The 21,016-nt window shown below is 42.2% G+C and overlaps 1 protein-coding gene across 5 annotated transcripts in view; it reads right to left on the bottom strand.

Moving 5' to 3' along the window:
• Nucleotides 1-310: 310 nt before the first annotated feature.
• The window catches only part of LOC111250016 (uncharacterized), a 28,370-nt gene continuing 7,664 nt past the window's right edge, over nucleotides 311-21,016 (bottom strand). The window contains exons 5-9 of one of the 5 annotated variants that reach the window (XM_022804601.2): nucleotides 20,635-20,789; nucleotides 20,089-20,341; nucleotides 16,065-17,021; nucleotides 13,928-15,254; nucleotides 311-13,583 (exon numbers count right to left, since the gene is read on the bottom strand). In XM_022804601.2, the coding sequence (XP_022660336.1) occupies nucleotides 15,134-15,254; nucleotides 16,065-17,021; nucleotides 20,089-20,341; nucleotides 20,635-20,789 (1,486 nt within the window). In that variant the 3' untranslated portion in view covers nucleotides 311-13,583; nucleotides 13,928-15,133. The remainder of the gene's footprint in view (nucleotides 13,584-13,927; nucleotides 15,255-16,064; nucleotides 17,022-20,088; nucleotides 20,342-20,634; nucleotides 20,790-21,016) is intronic. The other 4 variants (XM_022804602.2, XM_022804603.2, XM_022804605.2 and 1 more) reach the window with 4 other exon arrangements.

Genomic DNA, 21,016 nt, shown 5'->3' with positions numbered 1-21,016 from the left:
GTTTTTAATCCCACCCATGTCACACCGGGGACCAATCACCTTTGACCCCTTGAGACAAAAAATCACATCCTTAGAACGGAATAAAGTATAATGAAAGACTTTAAAACAGAAGTCATCTACCACATACGAACAGATTTATACTACGCAATCACGATCACTACGGCAAGAGGTCATATTCTTCGATGACATTAGATAAAACTTCATCTATCAGTGCTATTCAGGTCTTCCCTACAGATGTTATCATCTGTTTTACCTTCGCGTTAATTTTCGCCCGACCTACCCATACATCCGTAAAAAAGACACCTATGTATTTCAAAGAAAACGGTATTCTACTGTGTTTATTATTATTATTAGTTGTTGGTTTGTTTATGCATGTATATATGTGCAATTCGTCTCACATTGGTTCTCCTGATTTAAGCCTTAATTCAGGCCGCGTCTATTTTCAAGTTTAATTTTCTGCTCTGGTTTTAATCGCTTAGTTTAATTGTGCCAATTGTACTTTCCACGCATTGAACCAGATAATGATTATACTTATCCAATTTTCCCTTTAATCAGCTTTAGCTTAAGGAAATCTATCCTGCGAAACGCTTTGCAAGTCTTTCTTTTTTTTTCTTTTTTTTTTTTAATTTTACCATCCTAACACACTGGATTAAATGTGCTCGAGCACGTATCAACTGCTGACTCACTATCGACAATATACAGTAGTATGACAAGATGGATAATGAATTGCCAATCTCAATGATTATGAAAAAAGCTCGCTGCCCAATAAAGTCTAGTTTTAAGCGTAACGATCGCCATTTTGCTCTCTATTCATCTACTTCCAATAACAGATAATTTAGTGTTGACATCTTAGTCCCGGAAGAGGTCGAGTAACACGCCATCTGCTTGGCGGGTTTGACCAATACGTCGCAGATCTTCCTAATTCTTTTCATTGACTATCCACCCATTGCTTAATACATCCATAATTCGTGTTTGTATTATCGTTTCTAATCACTTCCTCAGCTCCTTCTTAATGTCTCTGTTTCAATTGCGAACTTGCTTTGCGGGGCCTGAAGTAGCCCTAACCTCCAAGAGGGTCATCAACAAGTTGGTTCATACCTAATCCACAGTACGCGCATACGTAATTATACATTTACTTGCGTCTTTATTAATTTATAGAAAATTGTCCTGGTACAACAATACTCGCAAGATTCCGATACAAAATAATTTCTTTCTCTCATTTTGTAGCCGTTCGCAATCTCAGCCGACTGTGCGCTAATTCTAGGTCCATTTTGTTATCAATTGTCATCCATATTTCATTTTTTCTTTTCTTTTTAATATCCTATTACTCTCTAAGGTGATATTCGAATGTTTTGCTTGTATGCGCAAGATTTGTGTATTGTTGATGCTCGTTTCCATTCTCTGTCAACTTCCCCCCTCAGCTGCTATCTACCTGCTTCCTTTGCTATGTATATATACGACATTCGGTATAAATTAAGACAAATTTTTATGGACTGTATATAGTGGTAGTAGGAATATAATTATCCGTTATATTGGTACAGGAAGAAAGCTAGATCGTTATAGAATAAAAATTATAAACTCATTGTGCTATAGGCAGAGGGTTCGCTTTCAGAATATGACCGAAGATCGGCTACTGTCAAATGTGTTCACACCGGAAGCAGCGTTCATGCGACTTCCTACTTGTCTGGTTTCATGAAACCGATGATTTGTGCTCTTGCCACTTAAATGCGGCTTTCGAAGAGCCCAGGAATGACTCCCATATGCCAGTGCGGAAGGTTAACAGCAAGAACACGCCTCAAAAGTTCACTAGAAAAGTCAAAGAAGCATTTTCTGAAAACGCGAAGGTGAAAAGACGCTTTCGCCGCACTACTCTCTCTAAGGCTCTAATTTTGGTTAAGCACAAATCATTCGGTCGTCCTGGATTCTTCTCCAACGAGAGGACCTTTACGATGAGAAAATAGGTCGGAAAACCGCTGGTCCACTGGTCCATCACCAAAAATGTTGTAATTTCATCTAGAACTAAATGTATTATGTGTGGTCATATCCTAAGGGGCGTGACTTGTAAGGGGTGACGTTAGGTAGTCCCCATTTTTCGTAGGGAAAAAATCGATACATAAGAAGTGCAGTGAGATACTGTACAAGCCGCGGAAGAACCGCAAATTAGCACTACACTGCACAAAAAATTGGAAAGAATTAAAACTGGATTTCTGAAAATTTGAGCTTCCACAAAAAGAAGAACTTTTGGGCAGATGCTGCTTACAAAAAAGGAATAGCAATTCCGGCCCAATTGATTTCGAGCAGCATGTGTTCAAGGGTAAACAAACGCTTGCTCTATTAGCTTCGTTTGATTGTGTGTAGGGAACAAAATTGTTGCAAACCCAGTGTCTTCTCTCGGCGACTTCTTCCATTCTACTTAGAAACATTTGCGTATTTGTATTCCAGTTGCATGATATTATTTCACCTGTGGGTGCATGTTATTACACATCACAAACCAATATTAAAAACAAAAAATAACTGACCTCAAGATACTTGTTACTAGAGTAGAATTGGGTGCTATTTTTATGATATTAGTGATAATACACTTGTGGCTGTGTTATACTTTATTGTTTATGCAACAAGCACTTACTATCAATAATGATATTGTATCTTTTTCTCGCTCACTTTATTTTTCTGTTATTTTTTTGTTGTTGTCATTATCGTTGTTGTTGTTGTTGTTGTTGTTGTTGTTGTCGTCGATTGATCGACGCTGTCGTCATTTTTAACTGTTGCTTTGTTGATGTTACAATAATTGTTGTTTTTTGTTATTAAAGTTGTTGATGTTGTTGCTACTCATTTGTTGTTCAATTTGTGGTTCTTGTTATTGTTGTTGTTGTTGTTGTTGCTGTGGTTGTTGTCGTTGTTGTCATCTCACCATGTTCTCTCCGACGATACTCATAGCGATAGCACGGCGTCAAAGAGAGACGCATGTATAGCCCTCTCGCTTCGGGGGAGACCATTTTCATCAGTTTTACTTTTGTTTACTGTATTATTGTATATATAATATGTATGTATATACGCTCGACTCGCATGAGAAGGTCTACGCAGCAGAACAAATTCAATTCCAGAAATATATATATACATACTGACGATATATTGCTATCTACCTACGAGTGTACCATTATGCATCTTTACACGAATTCACTGGCTGCAGGCAGCAAAAAACTCGGTTACCACCCACGACTGATAATGTCGCCAACCAGACATCATCGTTCACAGACATTCACACACATGCGCAGATTTCTGCCACTGTAGAGGCGCAAATAGAGTTGTCATTGTTGTTGTCCGATTATTGTATATACGATGTAGATCCGTTACTTTGCGGACCTCTTACCGTGCCCTTCCTGTGTGTCATCTTGGGTTGAAATCATTATTGTTATTAAATATCGTCTTGGCGTCCTTTTTCTAGATTATTATAGACTTAATTTTCGGTCGTCGGAACCAGTATGGTCAGACTCGAGCTCTTCGCATGATCAGATTCAGTTTCGTTTCAATTCTAAGCTTACTTTTCCCAAGTACGACATTTGCCGTCGTGATTGTTGATAACGCGGTCAAGTCTGCCGTGATAGTTGAGTGGTAATCGTGTAAAATCAAAACAGAATTCAGTCCCGTCGCCTAAATGGCTACTAACATATTCCTATCTTAGCTAGTCGGTGTCTTCGAAGCAATCTCGCTCAGTTTTCTGACGTAACCAGGATTCGATTATCAACTAAATCATTTTCGGAGCTATCTTTCCCACCAGTTTATCAAAAAGTGAACCGTTAATGGTTCTCGTGATTGCGCCATCGAAAAGCTCAGCGCATTACGAACTTAGGCGCTATTCCTGTTCTTATGATCAGACTCACTTAACCTCTCGCGACTCACTACAGATAACTGCAACCGTTTTCTTGGATTTCATGGCAACACGCACACGTCCAAAGATCATTCTTCCTCACACTCAGTACTCAATGCGTGTTCTCTATTCGTGTGAGTTTTTTTTATGTGGATTAGATATTTTTTTCGTATTGACGGCGTTGATGATGATTACAGCTTTATATTAGTACGTTTGTTCTTTAATAAGGGAATATTCTTTTATCCTAACTTCACCCTTGATCCTTTCAACCTTAACCTCGTTCCTAACCTTGAACTACGTAGACAGCAAGTCGGTTCGTTGTCGGTAGACCGACACACTCCGTTCGATAAATAGAAGATACTTTTCCCATTCTGTTTGCGGTTTTCGTTTCGGTTCGGCCACACAATTAGGTAAATTAGGTTCATTCGGATGTTAGGCATTCGAGATGCAGATATAGTACTTATTATTATTTCTATTATAATAGTACATTTAATATTTAGTTACACTTATTGTTATTATTGAGGAAATATATCACAGCTTGCTAACCTTTGCATCATTTGTCTCATTTTGTTTGTATACACGGCGTTTTTTTGGCTCTTTACACACGAACTATATATATATATATTTCTCTGTGTCTCTCATATCAGAGAAAAGTCGGTTGTCATCTCATTCTATGTTTTCCTTCTTAAAGTTTGATTTTATATAAGTATGTCGGTGTATACAAATAATATCTTGTGAAAGAAAATATTGATTTTGAATACAATACTAAAAAAAATAGCGCTCAACATAACATTTTGTATGCTTCGTCGTGTTTCATGTTTTCGATGGTTTTTTTTACACGGCAGACAACGCAAAACATGGTCTATAAACTTGGCGTCGTAATGGGGTATCGCATCACTTTCATGATGAAATAATTATCACTACTGTTATTATTACAAAATAACGAGCTCACAATGCCGTGAGACAGCAAAAATGATTAGCGGCACCTGACAAAACAACGGCTTTATAGAGGCGGCTCAGCTTACGTGTCCGAAAAACCCATCTTTTGTTCTCTGCTGTAGTATTCCTTTATATTGCAAAAAAGACCTAGGAATGGCCCCTTGTCGTGACTGTTCGTGACACGACCCTTGTTTAACATCTTTCTGCTCAAGCTCGTTTTTTTAGTTTACCATCCCCCTCACTGGACCACGTCAAATTTAAACCCCTATTTGCTACGTATATATGTAAATCTACGACTCTTCATTAATAGGTTATATAGGTAATTTGTTAGGATTTTCCGATTCAGTCGTCAAAGCTATTCTAGTTCTGGATGTTTCTAACACCGTCTTCATTCTATGACCGAATCTAAGCAGATTCATCACTCATTCTTCACAGCTCTGTTTATATAAGCGCTCTTGTCGTTTTTTTTTCGTCACTATCACAGCCAACAAGCTACACCGGTTTCCGAAGTAGTAATTTAAATTTATTACCACCAATATATAACCTTATGAAATCCTCGACAGGGGGCAAATAGGGCAAGACTTTTAACGCCGCTTGGTGAGCCAAACTTCTTCAAGTTAAGGAAAGTTATAAAAAAAAAAAAAAAAAACTCATAACAGAACAAGATAGGATATACAATGACGGAACTTGTGGCCATTCGCGTAATGGCAGCCAAGAAAAACAGTCCCTCCGCTTTTTGGACGAGGCCACGAACCTTCGGCACAGGCTTCCGTCGTCCCCGAAGGGTCAACTCAGCTCCAGGCGTTTCCTAATAGACACGTGATCAGAAGAAGAGACTTTCGGGGGAAAACAGCTGATAGGCACATTGGGTGACGTTTGGTATCGTTGTATTGTATCGTATGACAACTTCGTGCCTCTCTAGACCGTAAAAGGTCGCCGGTCGTACTCAACCTCAATAGCCGGCAAGTGACGTCTCGGCTGCGAAGGTGGTAGATGATTCCTCCTTAAGATATGGTTGCAATTTAGTCAAGAGTGTCACTTCAAAGAGATTCTTCATCTGACAGCGATAACCTCCTCAGCTAGTTTCGAGAAGATCTCGTTATGTTTCGGAAGGAATGTGCATCTGTTCTATGAAAGCCCTCTGTTTCCCTCTGGTGTCGAAAGTTCACACTACGCATCAAGTTCGATGTCATCGATGAAGTCTTATCCATCACGAAACCGCAACTGATTCCGTAGACATAAGGCTATGTTTTCTTTTCATCGTGTCCAGAAAAGCAGTCGCGTCTGTTGAGCTTCTCCGGATCGATCCACGAGAAGTCAGTTCCGTGACGCCAAGTTTTCGCCGACCTTCGGCAAGCCATTCTCAGTTGCAAGCCTACAAGAAAGAGACTTGAAACGGCTATCAGCTGGTACAAAAGGGACAAGATATATTTTAATGTATATATGTAGAGATTACTGTGATTCACATCCGTTATAAAAAGTCTTGTGCAAAAGTCAAAAACACCACCCATGTTAGTTATACATATATATATATAGTTCCGTTGTTTGCTCGTACTTCATTAGTTGTAGTTCTTGTTGTTAACTGCTATCTGGTTCTTGTTCTGGATTTTTGGTTCTTGATGTTCGCTTGAGTTGAGTTGGGTTGAGCATCGATACAGGCGCCACCTGGTGGCCAGACAGTGCAGCTCGGACAGTTCAGGGCGTCGCGCCCCCTCCTTGCGATCAGAATGGGAGTTCGTTTATGTGAAAACCCTACGTCAAAACGTGTGGGAACTATTGGTGTGCGCACGTGCTATTGTTGTTATAAATGAGGGATTGCTTTGCGTTCACGCCCTTCAGGGGGCAGAAGAGTGCGACCACGACGGGCGTTCCAGGTAAGAAAACATTGCTTCCTTTGTTTCTTGTATAGCAAACGATGGATGACATACGCATACCCAAAACGACACGACCCGACACGCTGGCTTGGACACGTTAAAGTATGTGTGCACGTAATAAGAACAGGGTGCCCGCCCTGTGATGCTCGGGCATGGTTCCGAGAAAGAGAGTAACATCCAACGTGCAAGTCTTCTTTGGCAAAAAGCAGCCAACTCTTAGCCCAGCCGTGACGCTACGCAGTGCCGCGAAATGAATGGACACATGGTTTACATACGATCACTTACTGTCATCGAGGATATAGAATAGCCAGTCTGGCCTTCGTCGTCACTTAGTCTTGCATCATCTTTACACGAATCGACCTTCTCGGAACCGATTGACACTTAGTCAGTCATAAGTTCAGGCTATTTCGTTTATGGTCGCTGTTGCCGTTCATCATACAGCAGCGGCTATATCCTGCGGCTGCTTATACCTGAACCTGCCCGTTCCTCTTTCTTTCAATGATGTTCCCTTGTTGTTGTTACCATTTTTGAGGTCGCTGCTGACTGACTGATCCCACTTTTCCAACTGATCCTGTTAGTGATATAACAGCATCCGTAGTTCAGTGCAGCAAAGAAATGACGCCCCGCCCGGCAACCGAACCCGACACCGCCAGCGATGCATACGATCATCACTCACCATTCGGCCATTCACTCACTCGCATTTCATCACCATCATCCGTATCTTCATTTTATTATTCTTCCACTTTATTTTTTCCTTTACGTTTCTGCTTTCCCCCAACCTCTGACCTCCATCTTTCGCCTCAGCTAACGTCTACCTGGATCCCCCGTATGCCTCCCTACCACCGACTCGATTGATGATACCACCGCTACGTAGCTATAGGGTCTCTTACATCATTCAGCGTCTGGGACTACAAATTTCCGCGTCGTAGTACTATTGAGCGCATTCTCTGTTATCTTTTGATTTGCCATTGCAAATTATTACCAATTGACTCGCGACTAACTCGCAAAAGAAGCCCGGAGGTGTAATTCCTCTTTTCCAGCTCATCAATATTGACAGCAGTAGCGGCAGCCTGATAAACAGCTTCGACATTAGTACTCGTCCCTGCAGTCGTCGTACGAATCAAAAACGGCCCTTCTTAGACTCTAAGCTTTCTCGTCAGCAAAAGTGGCTTACCTGGCATACCTCGTCGTCATCTTTCATCAGCATAGCCAGCTCATGAAGTAAATCTTGCTTGATGCTTAATTCAGCATTGGACGAAGTGATAAGATAATAGGCAGAAGAGGTACCCTTGCCTCTCAGGTTTTTTTTTCAGTAGATCAAAAAAATTTAATCAAACCATATCTTTGTAAGTACCCCATCATCAACTCCAGTCTTGTTGCTGACACCATCCCAAGTAAATCTTGACGTTGTCGCCTGTTTCGCCGTCGTGATTTTCTTTGCTTATCTATCAAATTGTTTACGCGTTGTTCTCTGCCGTCGGTTGACCTCATTGTTATCCTATTCGTGCTCTTTTACTGCTTCTGTTGTTGTTGTTGTTGTTGTTGTTGTTGCTATCAATGTCAATGAATGAATGAATGAACGATTGACCATGATCGCTGATTGACCACCATCACTCAAACTTAGTCCGTGTCTAATCCAGTCCGGGACAGCCGGCATAAATCTGGGCGAACGCTCAACGCACAGAACAGTCTGTGAACTTACTTATTGAAGTCGCCGCTTATCTTTAGTAGCAATAGAAGTAGTACTAGCGTATGATCATGCCTGATTCTGTCATCCGGACTCAAATGAGATCTCAAGGCAAGGTACAGCAGCTGCAATCGGTGTACATGTATATATATTTATATATAAATGTATTAAATGTGTATATAGATACATCTCTTTGTTTGCCATTATTGTTTCCTTATAATCATATATGAATATTATTGTGATCTTCTTTAATTCATAATTCGTATTTGTCGGTTTGCTCTTCATCACTCCTTGTATCATTCAGTCGGGCGTTACACATAAATATGATAAACGCAATCATTTCGTCCGAAGTTGTAATAAAGCTTCCTTTTTCTCTCTGCTTTGATATTTGCGTTTCGGCAATATTCTTATCATAAGTCTGCTAGACATTGTTTTCTCTTTGATAATCAGAGTGGGTTCATCATCGCGACCATCGATAATGTGATATATTTTACGTTTCGTTCTATATCATTAGAATAATCATGGATTCATCGTATCTCACTGATGCGTGGGTGTTGCTTTTATATTCGGCTCGGTAGAGGCAGAAGAGTTAACGAACGGAAGAATTGACGCAAAAAACGTTACTCGGAAACCGTGCACGTCTCTTTAAATTGTAAACGCAACTACTTTAGCCCCTTTCTATTTCTATGCGGGTGTTTCGTGCTTGAGAACGTCTATATTTGTCACACTTATCTAATTATCACCTAACGACGGTAGCCGTAAAAGTTGTAATAGTAGTTGTGTCGGTCTTCTGTAATCCGTCATCACCAGTCTCGTCCGTACCTTTATATTGTAAATCAACGATCAACTATATGACACAACAAAATGACACTCATTTCCACTGACATTTTCGATTTAAACCATTGACATGACATTTGATGTGCCATTGTGCGCGTATGCTACAAGCCACAATATGGACACCATCCAAAACCAGCATCCAGACCAGCTCGGGGACGACGCTAATTGGTTCGACGCAATCGCTCTATTCCGCTGTCGGATCGGACGGCCTCCGATCGAAAAATCGAATATACAAAATACTAAGCGGGAGATAAAACAGGAATGACCTTTCTCACAGGACTAATGGTGCTTTTTGTCGGCGGCTGTCAAGTGGATTTGCGATTGTGGTCAATAGGGAATTAATTTGTTAATAGAAGGGAACTAGAATGGTTTTTGCTGGTCAACGTTTAAACTTGAACCTGAAGCACGAGCGACTTCGTTAACAACGTGTGGTCATTAAAGGCCCAGAATGATGCAACCATGCCCCCCAGCCCCAACCCAAGCATTAGTAGCACTCCCTTTCTATAGCTGTATCTATGATTACTATTATTGAATTATCCAAAGGATTTAGGTTGGTTGCATCAGCTTTGCTCAGGTTAGTGCGACACGAAGCAGCTGATTGAGCTGCGGATTCAAAGCGCGCTTCACCTTAAAGCGGTTCGTATTAGCAGAAATAACATCCATAGTCTTATCTGAAGGATGTCATCGTAAATCGATACAAAGTCGCTGGTGCCGCTCCATCGTTACCTCGATGTGCGCCGCAACATTCCGTTTTTTATCTGTCTGGCTATCGATTTTGTTCTGTTCAACCATTGTAACTATCATCATGGTCATCATCTTCGTTATAACCCGTCACCCAGTCCTCGCACGTACCTACTTTGTCCTACCTGTCCTATCACGTGTCTCTGCATTTCATGCATCATATATGACACACTTTCATCATTAATAGAAGTAGTTAAAAACAATTCCTTTACCCCCAAAACTACAGATATCTTAAACACACAACGTTTTGCGCGCATATCGTTGACTTTCTAGTTTCGTGTCTTTTCTGTCAAACGTAACTAGTATATATTAATTATATATTAGTGTTTATATTCAGCTTACAAGCCGGGTTGTCGGTTCTTATCATGTTTTTCCCGTATCACAAATTATCCTCATTTAGAAAGTCAGCGACAAGTTCGGTAGCAGCAAACGCGAAATTGCCGAAAAAAATGTCACACTGTCAGTGGTAATCGTGTTAAAGAGTGCCAGCGGCATCGTGTCACTCTCTTCTGCTATAATTACTATTTTTAATTATGATTATTATCTACACTAGCCGTCTCTCTAGCGACTCACCCAGCTCTTCGCACCGATTTTCTTTACCAGTTACTATTCCCCTCTAATATCTTCCCAATTAGTTGATAGATCTATAAGTCATAATCGTAGTAGTAGTTGGTTCCTCAATGGTGTAGCGTGTATCGTCATCATCATCGTCACTAGCTTTTGTTTATATCTATTATCTCCCCTATATCGTTTTGTGTATCTCATATCTCAGACTCCCCTGAACTGCCGGAACAATATCCCCATCCCGAACAAGCGCGTTTCTGTCGCCATTACCATGTAGGGGGGAGGGGCTTCCGGCTTTCTCATGAGAGGTACGTAGCGAGATCAACAACGTTTTGTTTGTCGTGTGTAGCCTAACACGCATGTTGTTAATAATCGGCAACCAGGATTGGTTATTTGGACCAAACATTTTTAACGTTGCACGGGTAAGCTGTACAAAAAATTAGAAACACGATTTTGATATATCTGACAGCCTTAATAAAAGGCACGTTGCTATAGCAACCATTGACTTTCACAGAGGTTTTCGTGACAAAAGTATGCTTTGAGACCCCTCCAAGAACCACTGGGTATGGGACAGTCATTAAGCATGAAGCCCTCACCGTCGTATGCTTCTAGTATGTTGATCAGAAAACTAGCTTACCCATACAACCCAGTTGCCGTCATTGTCACCGTGAAACCGATCTGAGTAAAGTGAAGCAGCGAGGATTCACTACCTTTCGTGTTGTCGTTACAAATCAATGTTCTAGGCTCATCCCTTCGTATTAGGTTGAGAAAAAGTTATCAATCTCTAATTCGGTCCTGTCACAGACCTGTGTTAGCGTATCTGTTTTCCGCTTGCACGCGATAATCGTCGCCAGCAACTCCTATTAACGACGACCTACAACGACCTGTTTTTGTCGTCTCTTCTACCCGTTAATGTTGGATGGACGCGCTCGTGTCACTCGGTTCGTCTCCAACGCTTTTAGTCATTCCTTTTCTTCCCATACAACAACTCTTCAATGTCAAATAGAGTGTTGATTAGGTCCATACATAGTAGCTGTGTTGAGTTCGTCTTCAATATCTGTTTGTGCATTTTTTTTGTCCCATTAACTATATGCATGTGTGTACGCGTGCATGTATCACACATGTCCTACCTCTTCCCTGTCAGTTTACCCCTTCTCTAGGCTTGTACATCGCAACAGTTATTCCCCCAACAATGACATACGCTTACACTCTCTAACCGTGTAATACGCTAGTAAAATGAGATTTGTGTTATTCCGTATAGAATTGCGATTATAGAAATAGTATAATATTCATTGTGTGTCGATATAGAATAGCTTACATGGTTATGGGATGGGCTTGCTAGCCAATTGTTGTACCAAGTCTAACGAGCATCATTGTACTGCTGCTCACGTCAATTCGTCACGAATGCTTTCGGAAATAAATTCATTTTAAATTTAAATCATGTTTAATGTTCTCATTGGTCTTCTATTGATGGATATTACGTTGGATTTTTCTGAATAGAGACAGAGTCCCCCAGGATACAACTCGTCGTACACTCTCAAAGAGGAAACCAAATAGTATCTTAATGAGCTCATTTCCATTTATCTGTGAAGCTCTACTCAGTCTCCTATTGTAGGCCAAGGTTGGTCCGATTTTGTTCTCGGCTGCTTCGTATAGCACCGCCTCAGACCTACTTCATATCGCTGCCGCCTACAACTGATCATTGCATTAAACTTATGATTAGTATTATCAAGCACTTGTTATAGTGAATGTTTCGTATAGATACTGCTACATCTCCGGCTTTCTCCTTCGCAGTGTTCGTTTTACATGGACAATATATTTGAGAAAACAACAAAAATCGTGTAAACGCACATTTGGACACTGGTCTTTGATACATTGTAACGGGTGCCTTGTCGCTGTCATAACATGGCCCGGCACTCCTTTTTCAGTCGAATCACCCCGCTCGTAGATAAAGGCCAGAGATCGCAAAAGTGTTCGCCCCACAGAAAAAAAAAACATTTAGCAAGAGGACGCCCATTACTTCTCGTTATCAAAGCGTCGAAATTTAATAGTCTGTTTGACCCGCAGAAGCACGAGTCAACGTCTTCCTTAAGCCTAAATCGCTGTTAAAGGAAGGAAGCGCCTAGTATGAATGTTACGACACATCCCAGCCTGTAATCTTGTTAACGCTTCCCTCCCTATTTAAAGTGCTCTCGGGCGTTCGTAAGTGTATCTAAAACATAAGTGTATAGGATCTTAAAGATATCATCTTACTCCTCAAAACGCCTCACTGTTTTTACCATCTTCATTGTTCTTCCATCTTACTATTATTCTTATTATCAGTATTAGTACTCTCTTTAGTTCGGGCACAGCACGATCCTCTCACACTCAAGTAATGTTCTCATAGAAAACTAACGTCGTATGTGGCTATTGTAAGTACGCAGTCCTCAGTTGTGTTCGTGCTGAGAAACGGTACAGCTCGACCAGGTCTGTCCAAAGCAAGGCCCAACATTCATTCACGTGGTCAGGCCTATTTCAGCTATTTCTGTCTTCTGATCAGCCTTCGTCATTATTAATTCCTTTACTTTATAAATGTTACCGTTTTATCTTAACCTACGTGTTTGCTTTGAAAGCCTCACGTAATTCACAAGTGTGTTCAGTTAATTTTTTAAACGTTCTTTGCTCTTTCTTACATTGTTCTCTCACGTCGCTGGACCTTTTCTTCAAATAAATTTAAGGTCACCCGTTCCACTCCCATCAACTTCATTATTACGTCGGCACTATCTACATGGGCTTGCAATAAGCCTGTGTTACGCTGAGGTTCTTTCATAAAACTATCGTAGTTGAAGATTCTTCTGTATCATTGGTTCTTTCGTTCTGCTCTTTTCTTCAGTGAGAAGCGTTATTTTTGCTGTCCTGGTCTTCGATTAGTTTTCGCTGGAACTTTAATGTTGAAGTCCTATAGCTTGCTTCTTCAGAGTGATGCTGGCGCGCTCCTATCCGACACTTTCATTTACACATCGATACGGTGTATCAAGTACTTCCCATTCCATCTACTTGTCATCTCGTTACCTTCGCATTCTCGTTTCAGTCCCTGAAATCGTATCCGATACAATAACTGATCTATCGAAAGAACACGAAACAAAACATTCCGCAAACGTTTGACGCCTTCCGCACATGTTCACAGAGATAAGATAACACCCACAGAATCAAAAGCCTGATCTAATAATTTGAAAAATCTAACAATGAGCGCCAGACGTTAATATATTGTTAAAAAAAAATAAAAAAAAAAAAAAGGGAAACCCATGGTGTGAAAAACACGACATGTTGTCTAGACCCTAAACTGATCTAGAATCTATTACAAAATGGCGGAAACGGTCAACCGTACTCGTTTCTTGAATCGATTTTTCCAAGAAAATTATTTTTACGTCGATTAACCTTTAATTATACTTTTGGAAAAGCTGGTTGAAGAAGTGAATGCTCGAGTTTTCGCTGAGTTCCACGGCTACCACCGATGCTGTTCTTTGTAGCCCTGGTCATCATCTCTTCTGCTGGTCTCCTTGCTACTAATTACCCACGATGTTTTGCTTCGGTCGAGTTATGCACCACAGCTTCGTCCGTCTGCCCAGACCCCACAGCCTCCTTCGGCCCCCTCCGTATTGCCTCTGTCTCCTCCTCTACCAAAGACTCATGTGTTTCATCGTAACCTCAATATTCTTCTGTATATAAGCCAATGAACCACGGCCTTCGGAAATTGCCATTGTTCTCACCATTTGTTTTTTCCAGTCGGATAAGAAATTCGTGTCACAGTGACATTGAGGGAACTCTTTGGGACTTGCCTTTTGTTTGTTTATCGTGCGCTATAGGTAAGTGGAATTACTCAACAGAAATTGTTGATAGCAAATAATTTGCTAGCACCCACAAGCGGCGATGCTTATTAACAAGCGAATAATATTCTGTGTCGTATCGGACAATTAAATCAGGGGGAGACTTTTACCCCTTTTGCCATATACTCTATCTTTGTATACACGTTGGAACAAAATAAATAGAGCTGAGAGCCGCAAGTATGAAACAGAAAGAGACATCAAGTGTTTTTCCAAAAGCAGAGCGGCACATCCGCAATACGGAAGCGTCGAACACAGTAGATCAGTGGGTTAACGTTCGACTAATTGTTGCGCTTTTAGGGAATTACGGGCTGGGCCAAGGAACCAATTTTCCGGCTGAGTAGCGACTTTTTATGAAACGAACTAATAAAATCAAAGTTACTACTTACTGCCGACATCACTACGACAGCTAATCGAAACGCTCAGGCATGGAGGTAGATCCTATTTTGACCAGCTTTTTCGCCAGCCAGATAATAACTAAAGCTTAGGCAGAAATAAATTACGATATGATGAATAGTGCCGCACTCTCTCCTAAAGAACTAGTAATATAGCATCCGTCGAGATAATCATAGACCAAGAGTTAAACGATATCTATAATTAATAGCGCATTTTTAAAATTATCTTCCCACCACATTATGATTCGATTTACGCAAACCTACGATGTTCGTTTTACGTGAGTGAATGTAAAAATCAAATTGTTCTCTGTTACTCTCCCTGCTTTGGGCGACCTTTGAAATAGGTTTTCATTGGCTTATTTGATTTAGGCGGGGACCTGGTAGTAGGGAGGGCTCTGGTACTGCGGAACCGGGTAGTGGCCGAACGGAGCTGAGATTTGTCCTGGTGAACCAGTCGGTCCACCGTAGTTCTGAGCAGCTTGGAAACTACGATATCGCCAAGCGAGTTCACCATATTGTTGTTCGGCCAGAGGAATCAGTGACAGAAGTGGGTCGACATGACGACGACGACGACGACGGCGACGACGACGACGACGACGACGGCGACGACGACGACGACGACGACGACGACGACGACGACGACGACGACGACGACGACGACGACGTGATTTTTACCCACGTAGCAAGAGCGAAACGACACAGATAACACAATCGATACAAAGATTAGAGAGTAGTCTATAAATGACACTCAGTTAATACGGGTTATAGAGGGGACCTTCTGTTTAAGTCACCTCGTACCTGAGTACCTCATGCAAATCATTCGAGAAATATTTTATAATATATTTTTCCTTTTCATGTAGAGCACCTACGTTTATTGTTGAGACATTAATGTATATATTTAACAGAGGAATAATTGAATGTTACGGTGTTGTACCTTCGTTAGTATGCGACGTGCACTATTAAAAATTGAATAGCAAAAGTTAATGTAGCATGACAACTACTGCTGACGAGCCTACAAATTAGGGTAATGTATTAAAAAGGAAAACATGTATTAAATAGCCAAACCTGCATGTAATGTATACCTTTGCTCTATGTTATACCATTCGAATTCCCGAGTGGACTAAAAATTCGGACACTGCATTATATGCGCAATTTGAGCAGACGCTTGATTTATTCCCTCCCAATAACTACTGCTGTTGCTGAAGGAACCGAAGGTTGTTCTTTCTTATCCAGACGTACCAGTAGCAGCGCACTCTTGTTCTTGTTGTTATAGCGCGTTTTGTTACTAATACCTACCTGGCATGACTGAGGGGCGAAGCTGCATAGTGAGGGCCCTGAGGCGAATGCGGTGATGGCGAGCCAACAACGAAACTGTTACTAGTCCGGCCACCAATTCCACCGCCGAGACCAGCGCCCAAACCACCGTTCAACGCACTAGAACCGCCCACCGTGGTGCCGCCCAAACTGGCTGGCGCTGCCCCAACCGCACTCGGTACATTGGTCCAATGTGTCATACGGCCGCCGCCACCTCCCAGAGAGGCGTTCTGCGAGGTTACTAAGCCTTGCCCCCCGGCCTGTGTAGAACTTGGCTGAGGTCCAGACACGGCACCTTGATGGGTCATGCCGTTTAAGCTGCTGATAGCACTCGTTGGCGCAAAACCGTTTTGAGCAGCTTCGCTGAAACCATTCTGAGCGACGGCACCCCCAAAGCTGTTTTGACCAATGATCCCGCCGGGGGTTGTGGCAGCGCCAGCTCCACCCACACGGTGCGTCGGCGGCTGGTGATGGTGCTGGCTGTAGTGATGGCTATTGTGCGTAGGGTTACCCATCGTGAAGTGCTTACTGCTGTCGTACCTGCGTGCATTAGGATGTTGTCCTCCGTTAGGTCCTGTCGAGTTGATGTCCTGCTGCCCAGCGCCCTGCTGATGCTGTGCTCGGTCTGGCCTGTCTCCGCGCTCCCTGCGTTGCCCACCGCTGCCTCCTCCTCCACCACCGCCGCCACTTCCAGCGCTGCCATTGATGCCACCGCTGCCGTCTTGCCTACGGTGGTGATCGGCTCCGCCACCTCCAGCTGCCGCCTGCTGGCGCCTGTTATCTCCGCGATCGTTCCTCTCGCCAGCGCCGCCAGCGCGGTCATCTCGACCAGTTCGGGCACTCCGATCTCCGCGGTCGGTTCCGCGACCGCCGCCGTCGTCGCGAGGTTTACGATCGCCGCCCCTGTTATTATCGTGAGATGATGATGAATCTTTACCCCTGAAATTGGTACCCCCAATTCATCGACCAACGAACGAACGCACCATCGGGGTCGACAGAGCCGCGGGGGGTTACGATGGGTCTAGAGCGGCTTTTTCAGATTTGATTCAATCTTTCGCTCTCTCTCTCTCTCTCTCTCTCTCTCTCGCTTTCTCTCTCTCTCTCTCTCTCTCTCTCTTTCTTTCTTTCTTTCTGTCAACGACGAGTTCATCAATCGCCTCGCCGAAAGTCAACAAGTCAGTCATCTGAATGTCTCTCACAATCGACTCAAGGTGAGAATTTGGCCTCAAGCATTCCGGGCAACACACAGCAAAGCGTGGAGCAGCGCATAATAGGCTGGTGTGATTATACGCAAAATGAACAAGTTCGGTGTGGCCTAACTTCCGTTCTGTTTTGTCTTATTTCCATTCGTTCTCTCGTTGAACTCCTTGTTCTACGGGAGAAACCGGTCTTACGTGCAGTCACATGCGGTAGCAAACATAATCAAGAAGAATTCAAAAAATGTGCGGCTAATAAGTGATTGGTCCCCGTTTTGCTGAGGACAGTCTTGCTCAAAACACATTTAATGCAAACAGAGTTGGTTTCGTGCGGTGGCTTACCACAGAATTACAAGCAAACGTAATTTGGACTCGAGGAGCAAATACACATTAATCTATTCTGTGTTTTTTTTTTTATTCCCGAGAGATCAGACAACACCTGAGACTTATAATAATTATACATTTATTACAGCTGGATAAACTAGACGACAGCCTAGGGGTTTATAAACGTTGGAGGCAAAACCCTGCAACGTAAAACCAAGCCAAGACTGTAGTCGTATTTTCTCTAATTACTGCTATTATACCCTGTCACGTTTATACAGCATATGCAATTACCGCATTTGAAACATAATTTCGCCTCCTTTTTAGGGTCTACACAGGCAAGTTGATTACTTGAGCCACCAACTTGTTTTATTATCGTTGTAATAATGTATTGAAACGCAGTCCAAGAAAGAAAAGAACACCGAAAAAAACAGAACAAAATACAGAACTAAAGCAGCAGAATAAATGGTCAATGCACATTAAGGGACTCAGATTGATTGCAATCCAATTTTGTCCATTGTAATGGCCTATTGGCAACATTACCGATATAAAAGCAAAGGGCGTTTAATTGTTTCGAGTACCGATTTAAATATCTGAACCGTTTACATATGCCGGTTTGTTGTGGCGATCGAACCTGATCGAGCGCCCGCGAAAATTCTCGGCAAAAACCGAGCTCACGATGCGATAACTCCCCCTCCCCTCCCCTCCCCCTCCCACCCCCGCCCTCCCTCTCCTTTCCCCTCCCCTTCCCCTCAGATCCTCGCAACTAGAAGCTGAAGGCCTTCCAGGTGAATGGACGAGGTGCTTTCGACTCGAAATCGAGATTTCTGAAGCAGTTCTAGACAGCTTCAAGTCTATACGAGAACCGATTTTCGGGGAAAATAATAACAATAGAACAGAACCGAACGCAACTGATATGATAGAAAAATCAACGAATGAAGTCAATGGAAATCCAATCGAGTTGCAGTAGTAGTAGTAGTAGTAGTAGCAGCAGCAGCAGCAATAACAGTTGTGGTTGTAACTGATGTAGTGACAGTAGGATCAAGTAGTAGTAGTAGTAGTAGTAGTAGTGGTCGAAGTAGCTCAAGTAGGCAGACTCGGAGCAACTCGGACGTGGGTGGAATGAGCGGCGGGCATCGCAGTGAGACATCGTATTTTTGCTCTTATGCTTTTTCTTGGGTTCACTTTCTCACGCTACATGATATCTACACAGGCTTTTGGTAGCAGCAGTGCACAGACCAGCAGGCGAGCAGATAATTATAATAAGAGCAATAACAATTACAATAGCAATTTATAATAATGATTATTGCCAAATTCGGAACACTGTAGACACCTCGACGACGATAGGGGGCGCACGAAAAGAGCAGATAACCTTTCTCGCTCTTTAATTTCCGTATATACATCGGGATAGAGATAGATCATTCAGATAGCATTATAACATTTACCGATAGTCCCATAAATTACACGATCTAATCACATGGCCATACTTATCTAACAAATAACAACACGTACAAATTAAGAAAATCAAACAAGCAAAAAAATTCAAAAATGAACGAAAAATAACATAACGGTAATAACTGCTTATGTAATATATAGTGCACATAAAATGTTATGCATGGAGACAACAGTCACATATTAAAGGCTTTCAGTAGCTTCTATAGCTAACTAGTTTATCATCTCTATCTAATCAGCAGTAAAACTGGCAATACACTAAATGCTATCTGTCTGTTTAGATTATATATATATATGAGATTGCGCGCGCGAGAGAGAGAGTGAGAGAGACAAGATAGTTGTAAATAGACTCCTGGAGTAAAGAGATTAAGAGGTTTGTTTGTGGACCCTTGAATTTGAGCGCGGCCTCATAAGCGACCGTCATCTCCGCCCTGCACACATTCAATCATACATTCATGCTTGCTTCATATCGAAGCGTTTCCATTCAAGATAGAATCTTCAGATTGGCAATAACAATTGTCTATGATCGTAAAAGTTTAGTTCGCATACAAACAACGCAGACATCACAGCCCATAAGAAGTGGAAGATAATTGATCACAGAGGATCTAGAGGTGCTCGCTAGATTTCACGAGGTTTCTATATACCTACAAATTAAGCGTTTGGAACACTTTGGGCAAGGCATTGAAGACGGTGCTTTACAATACGCTTAAATCAATTTTATTGTGAAATTCGAAATAATGTTTTGAGAGTTTTTTTAAAACGCGTATGCTTCAGAGAGCTTCGCTTCGTCAGATTAGCCAGGGAAAATCAAGATCAGTCTTAGGGATAGGATGTTTTGAATTTGCCACTTCTATCTAGAATTCCGAAAACTATGCCCGACAGCTAGAAATATTACTAGGCTATATTTAACAAAAAAAGAAGCTTTTGCAGAGACTCTTCTTTTATGTGTATTTATAAGTGATCGGAGGAACTTCCTAAGGTTACTTTCTGTTATCTCCTCTACATCACCCTCCTATTCAGTCCTGCCAAGCACTCACCTTCCACCGAAACCACTGGTGCCGCCTCTCGGCGGCATCGAGTTCTGTCTCTGGAAGTCCCTTCCAGGGGCACCTCCGTATCCGCCAGCGTGGCCTGCACTGCTTCCGTGGAAGCTTCGCTGACGGCCATCATTTCCGTACCCTGCCGACGATACGCCATTCGACCCATAACCGCCAATCCGGCTTCCATAGCCGCCACGGTTTCCGTAAGCCTGACTGAACGGCTGATTCGGATTGCGATAACGAGGAGGCTCTGCTCAACCGAATAAAACAAATTACTGTACCGTTTTATGCGCTCAACGAGCGTAATAAGGTAATTAAGGTAAGTAAGAAGAATTTACGCACTAAACTTCATCCAGCATCCCCAATAGGGGTTGCAACAAATGTCTGTTTGCTTCAAAAACATAAGCCATCCACCATACCACCCTCCGAAACTATTGCTATGGTTCCATAAAAGTTATGGATCACTCAAAATCACGTAACACAAATCCCTTATTGTGGAACTGTAACGCTGTTTTCGCAAATATAAGCTATTTTGGCACTTACGAGCTCTTCCAAAGCGGCCCGCTTTGCTACCCGCGAGCTGGTAAAGCTCGGGAGTGACCATTTGACCCGCTTCCTTCAGCACTCCAATCAGATCACGAGCCTGTTTAGCATTACCCGATGTGAAGAAAGTGAAAGCTGTACCAGTTTTGTTCGACCTGAAAGATTAACATGAAGAAAAGCAATGCGACAGCAAACGATAGATTAGCCGTTAGTACTAATAGAAGGACAATATTTGCACATGTTGATAATTTTGCCGTACTTCAGAAGTGTAGACAGAGTATAATGTTTTAACGTGAAAACTTTCCGTAAGATCACGCATTTATTGCGGCAACACTACGATTGTTGGCTTGCATATAATTCATTATAAGCAAATATTATAGCA

This window comes from Varroa destructor, unplaced genomic scaffold, assembly GCF_002443255.2.
Source record: "Varroa destructor unplaced genomic scaffold, Vdes_3.0 BEIS01000004.1, whole genome shotgun sequence".
Taxonomy (NCBI): Eukaryota; Metazoa; Arthropoda; class Arachnida; order Mesostigmata; family Varroidae; genus Varroa; species Varroa destructor.
This window is presented reverse-complemented; position numbering and strand designations above follow the sequence as displayed.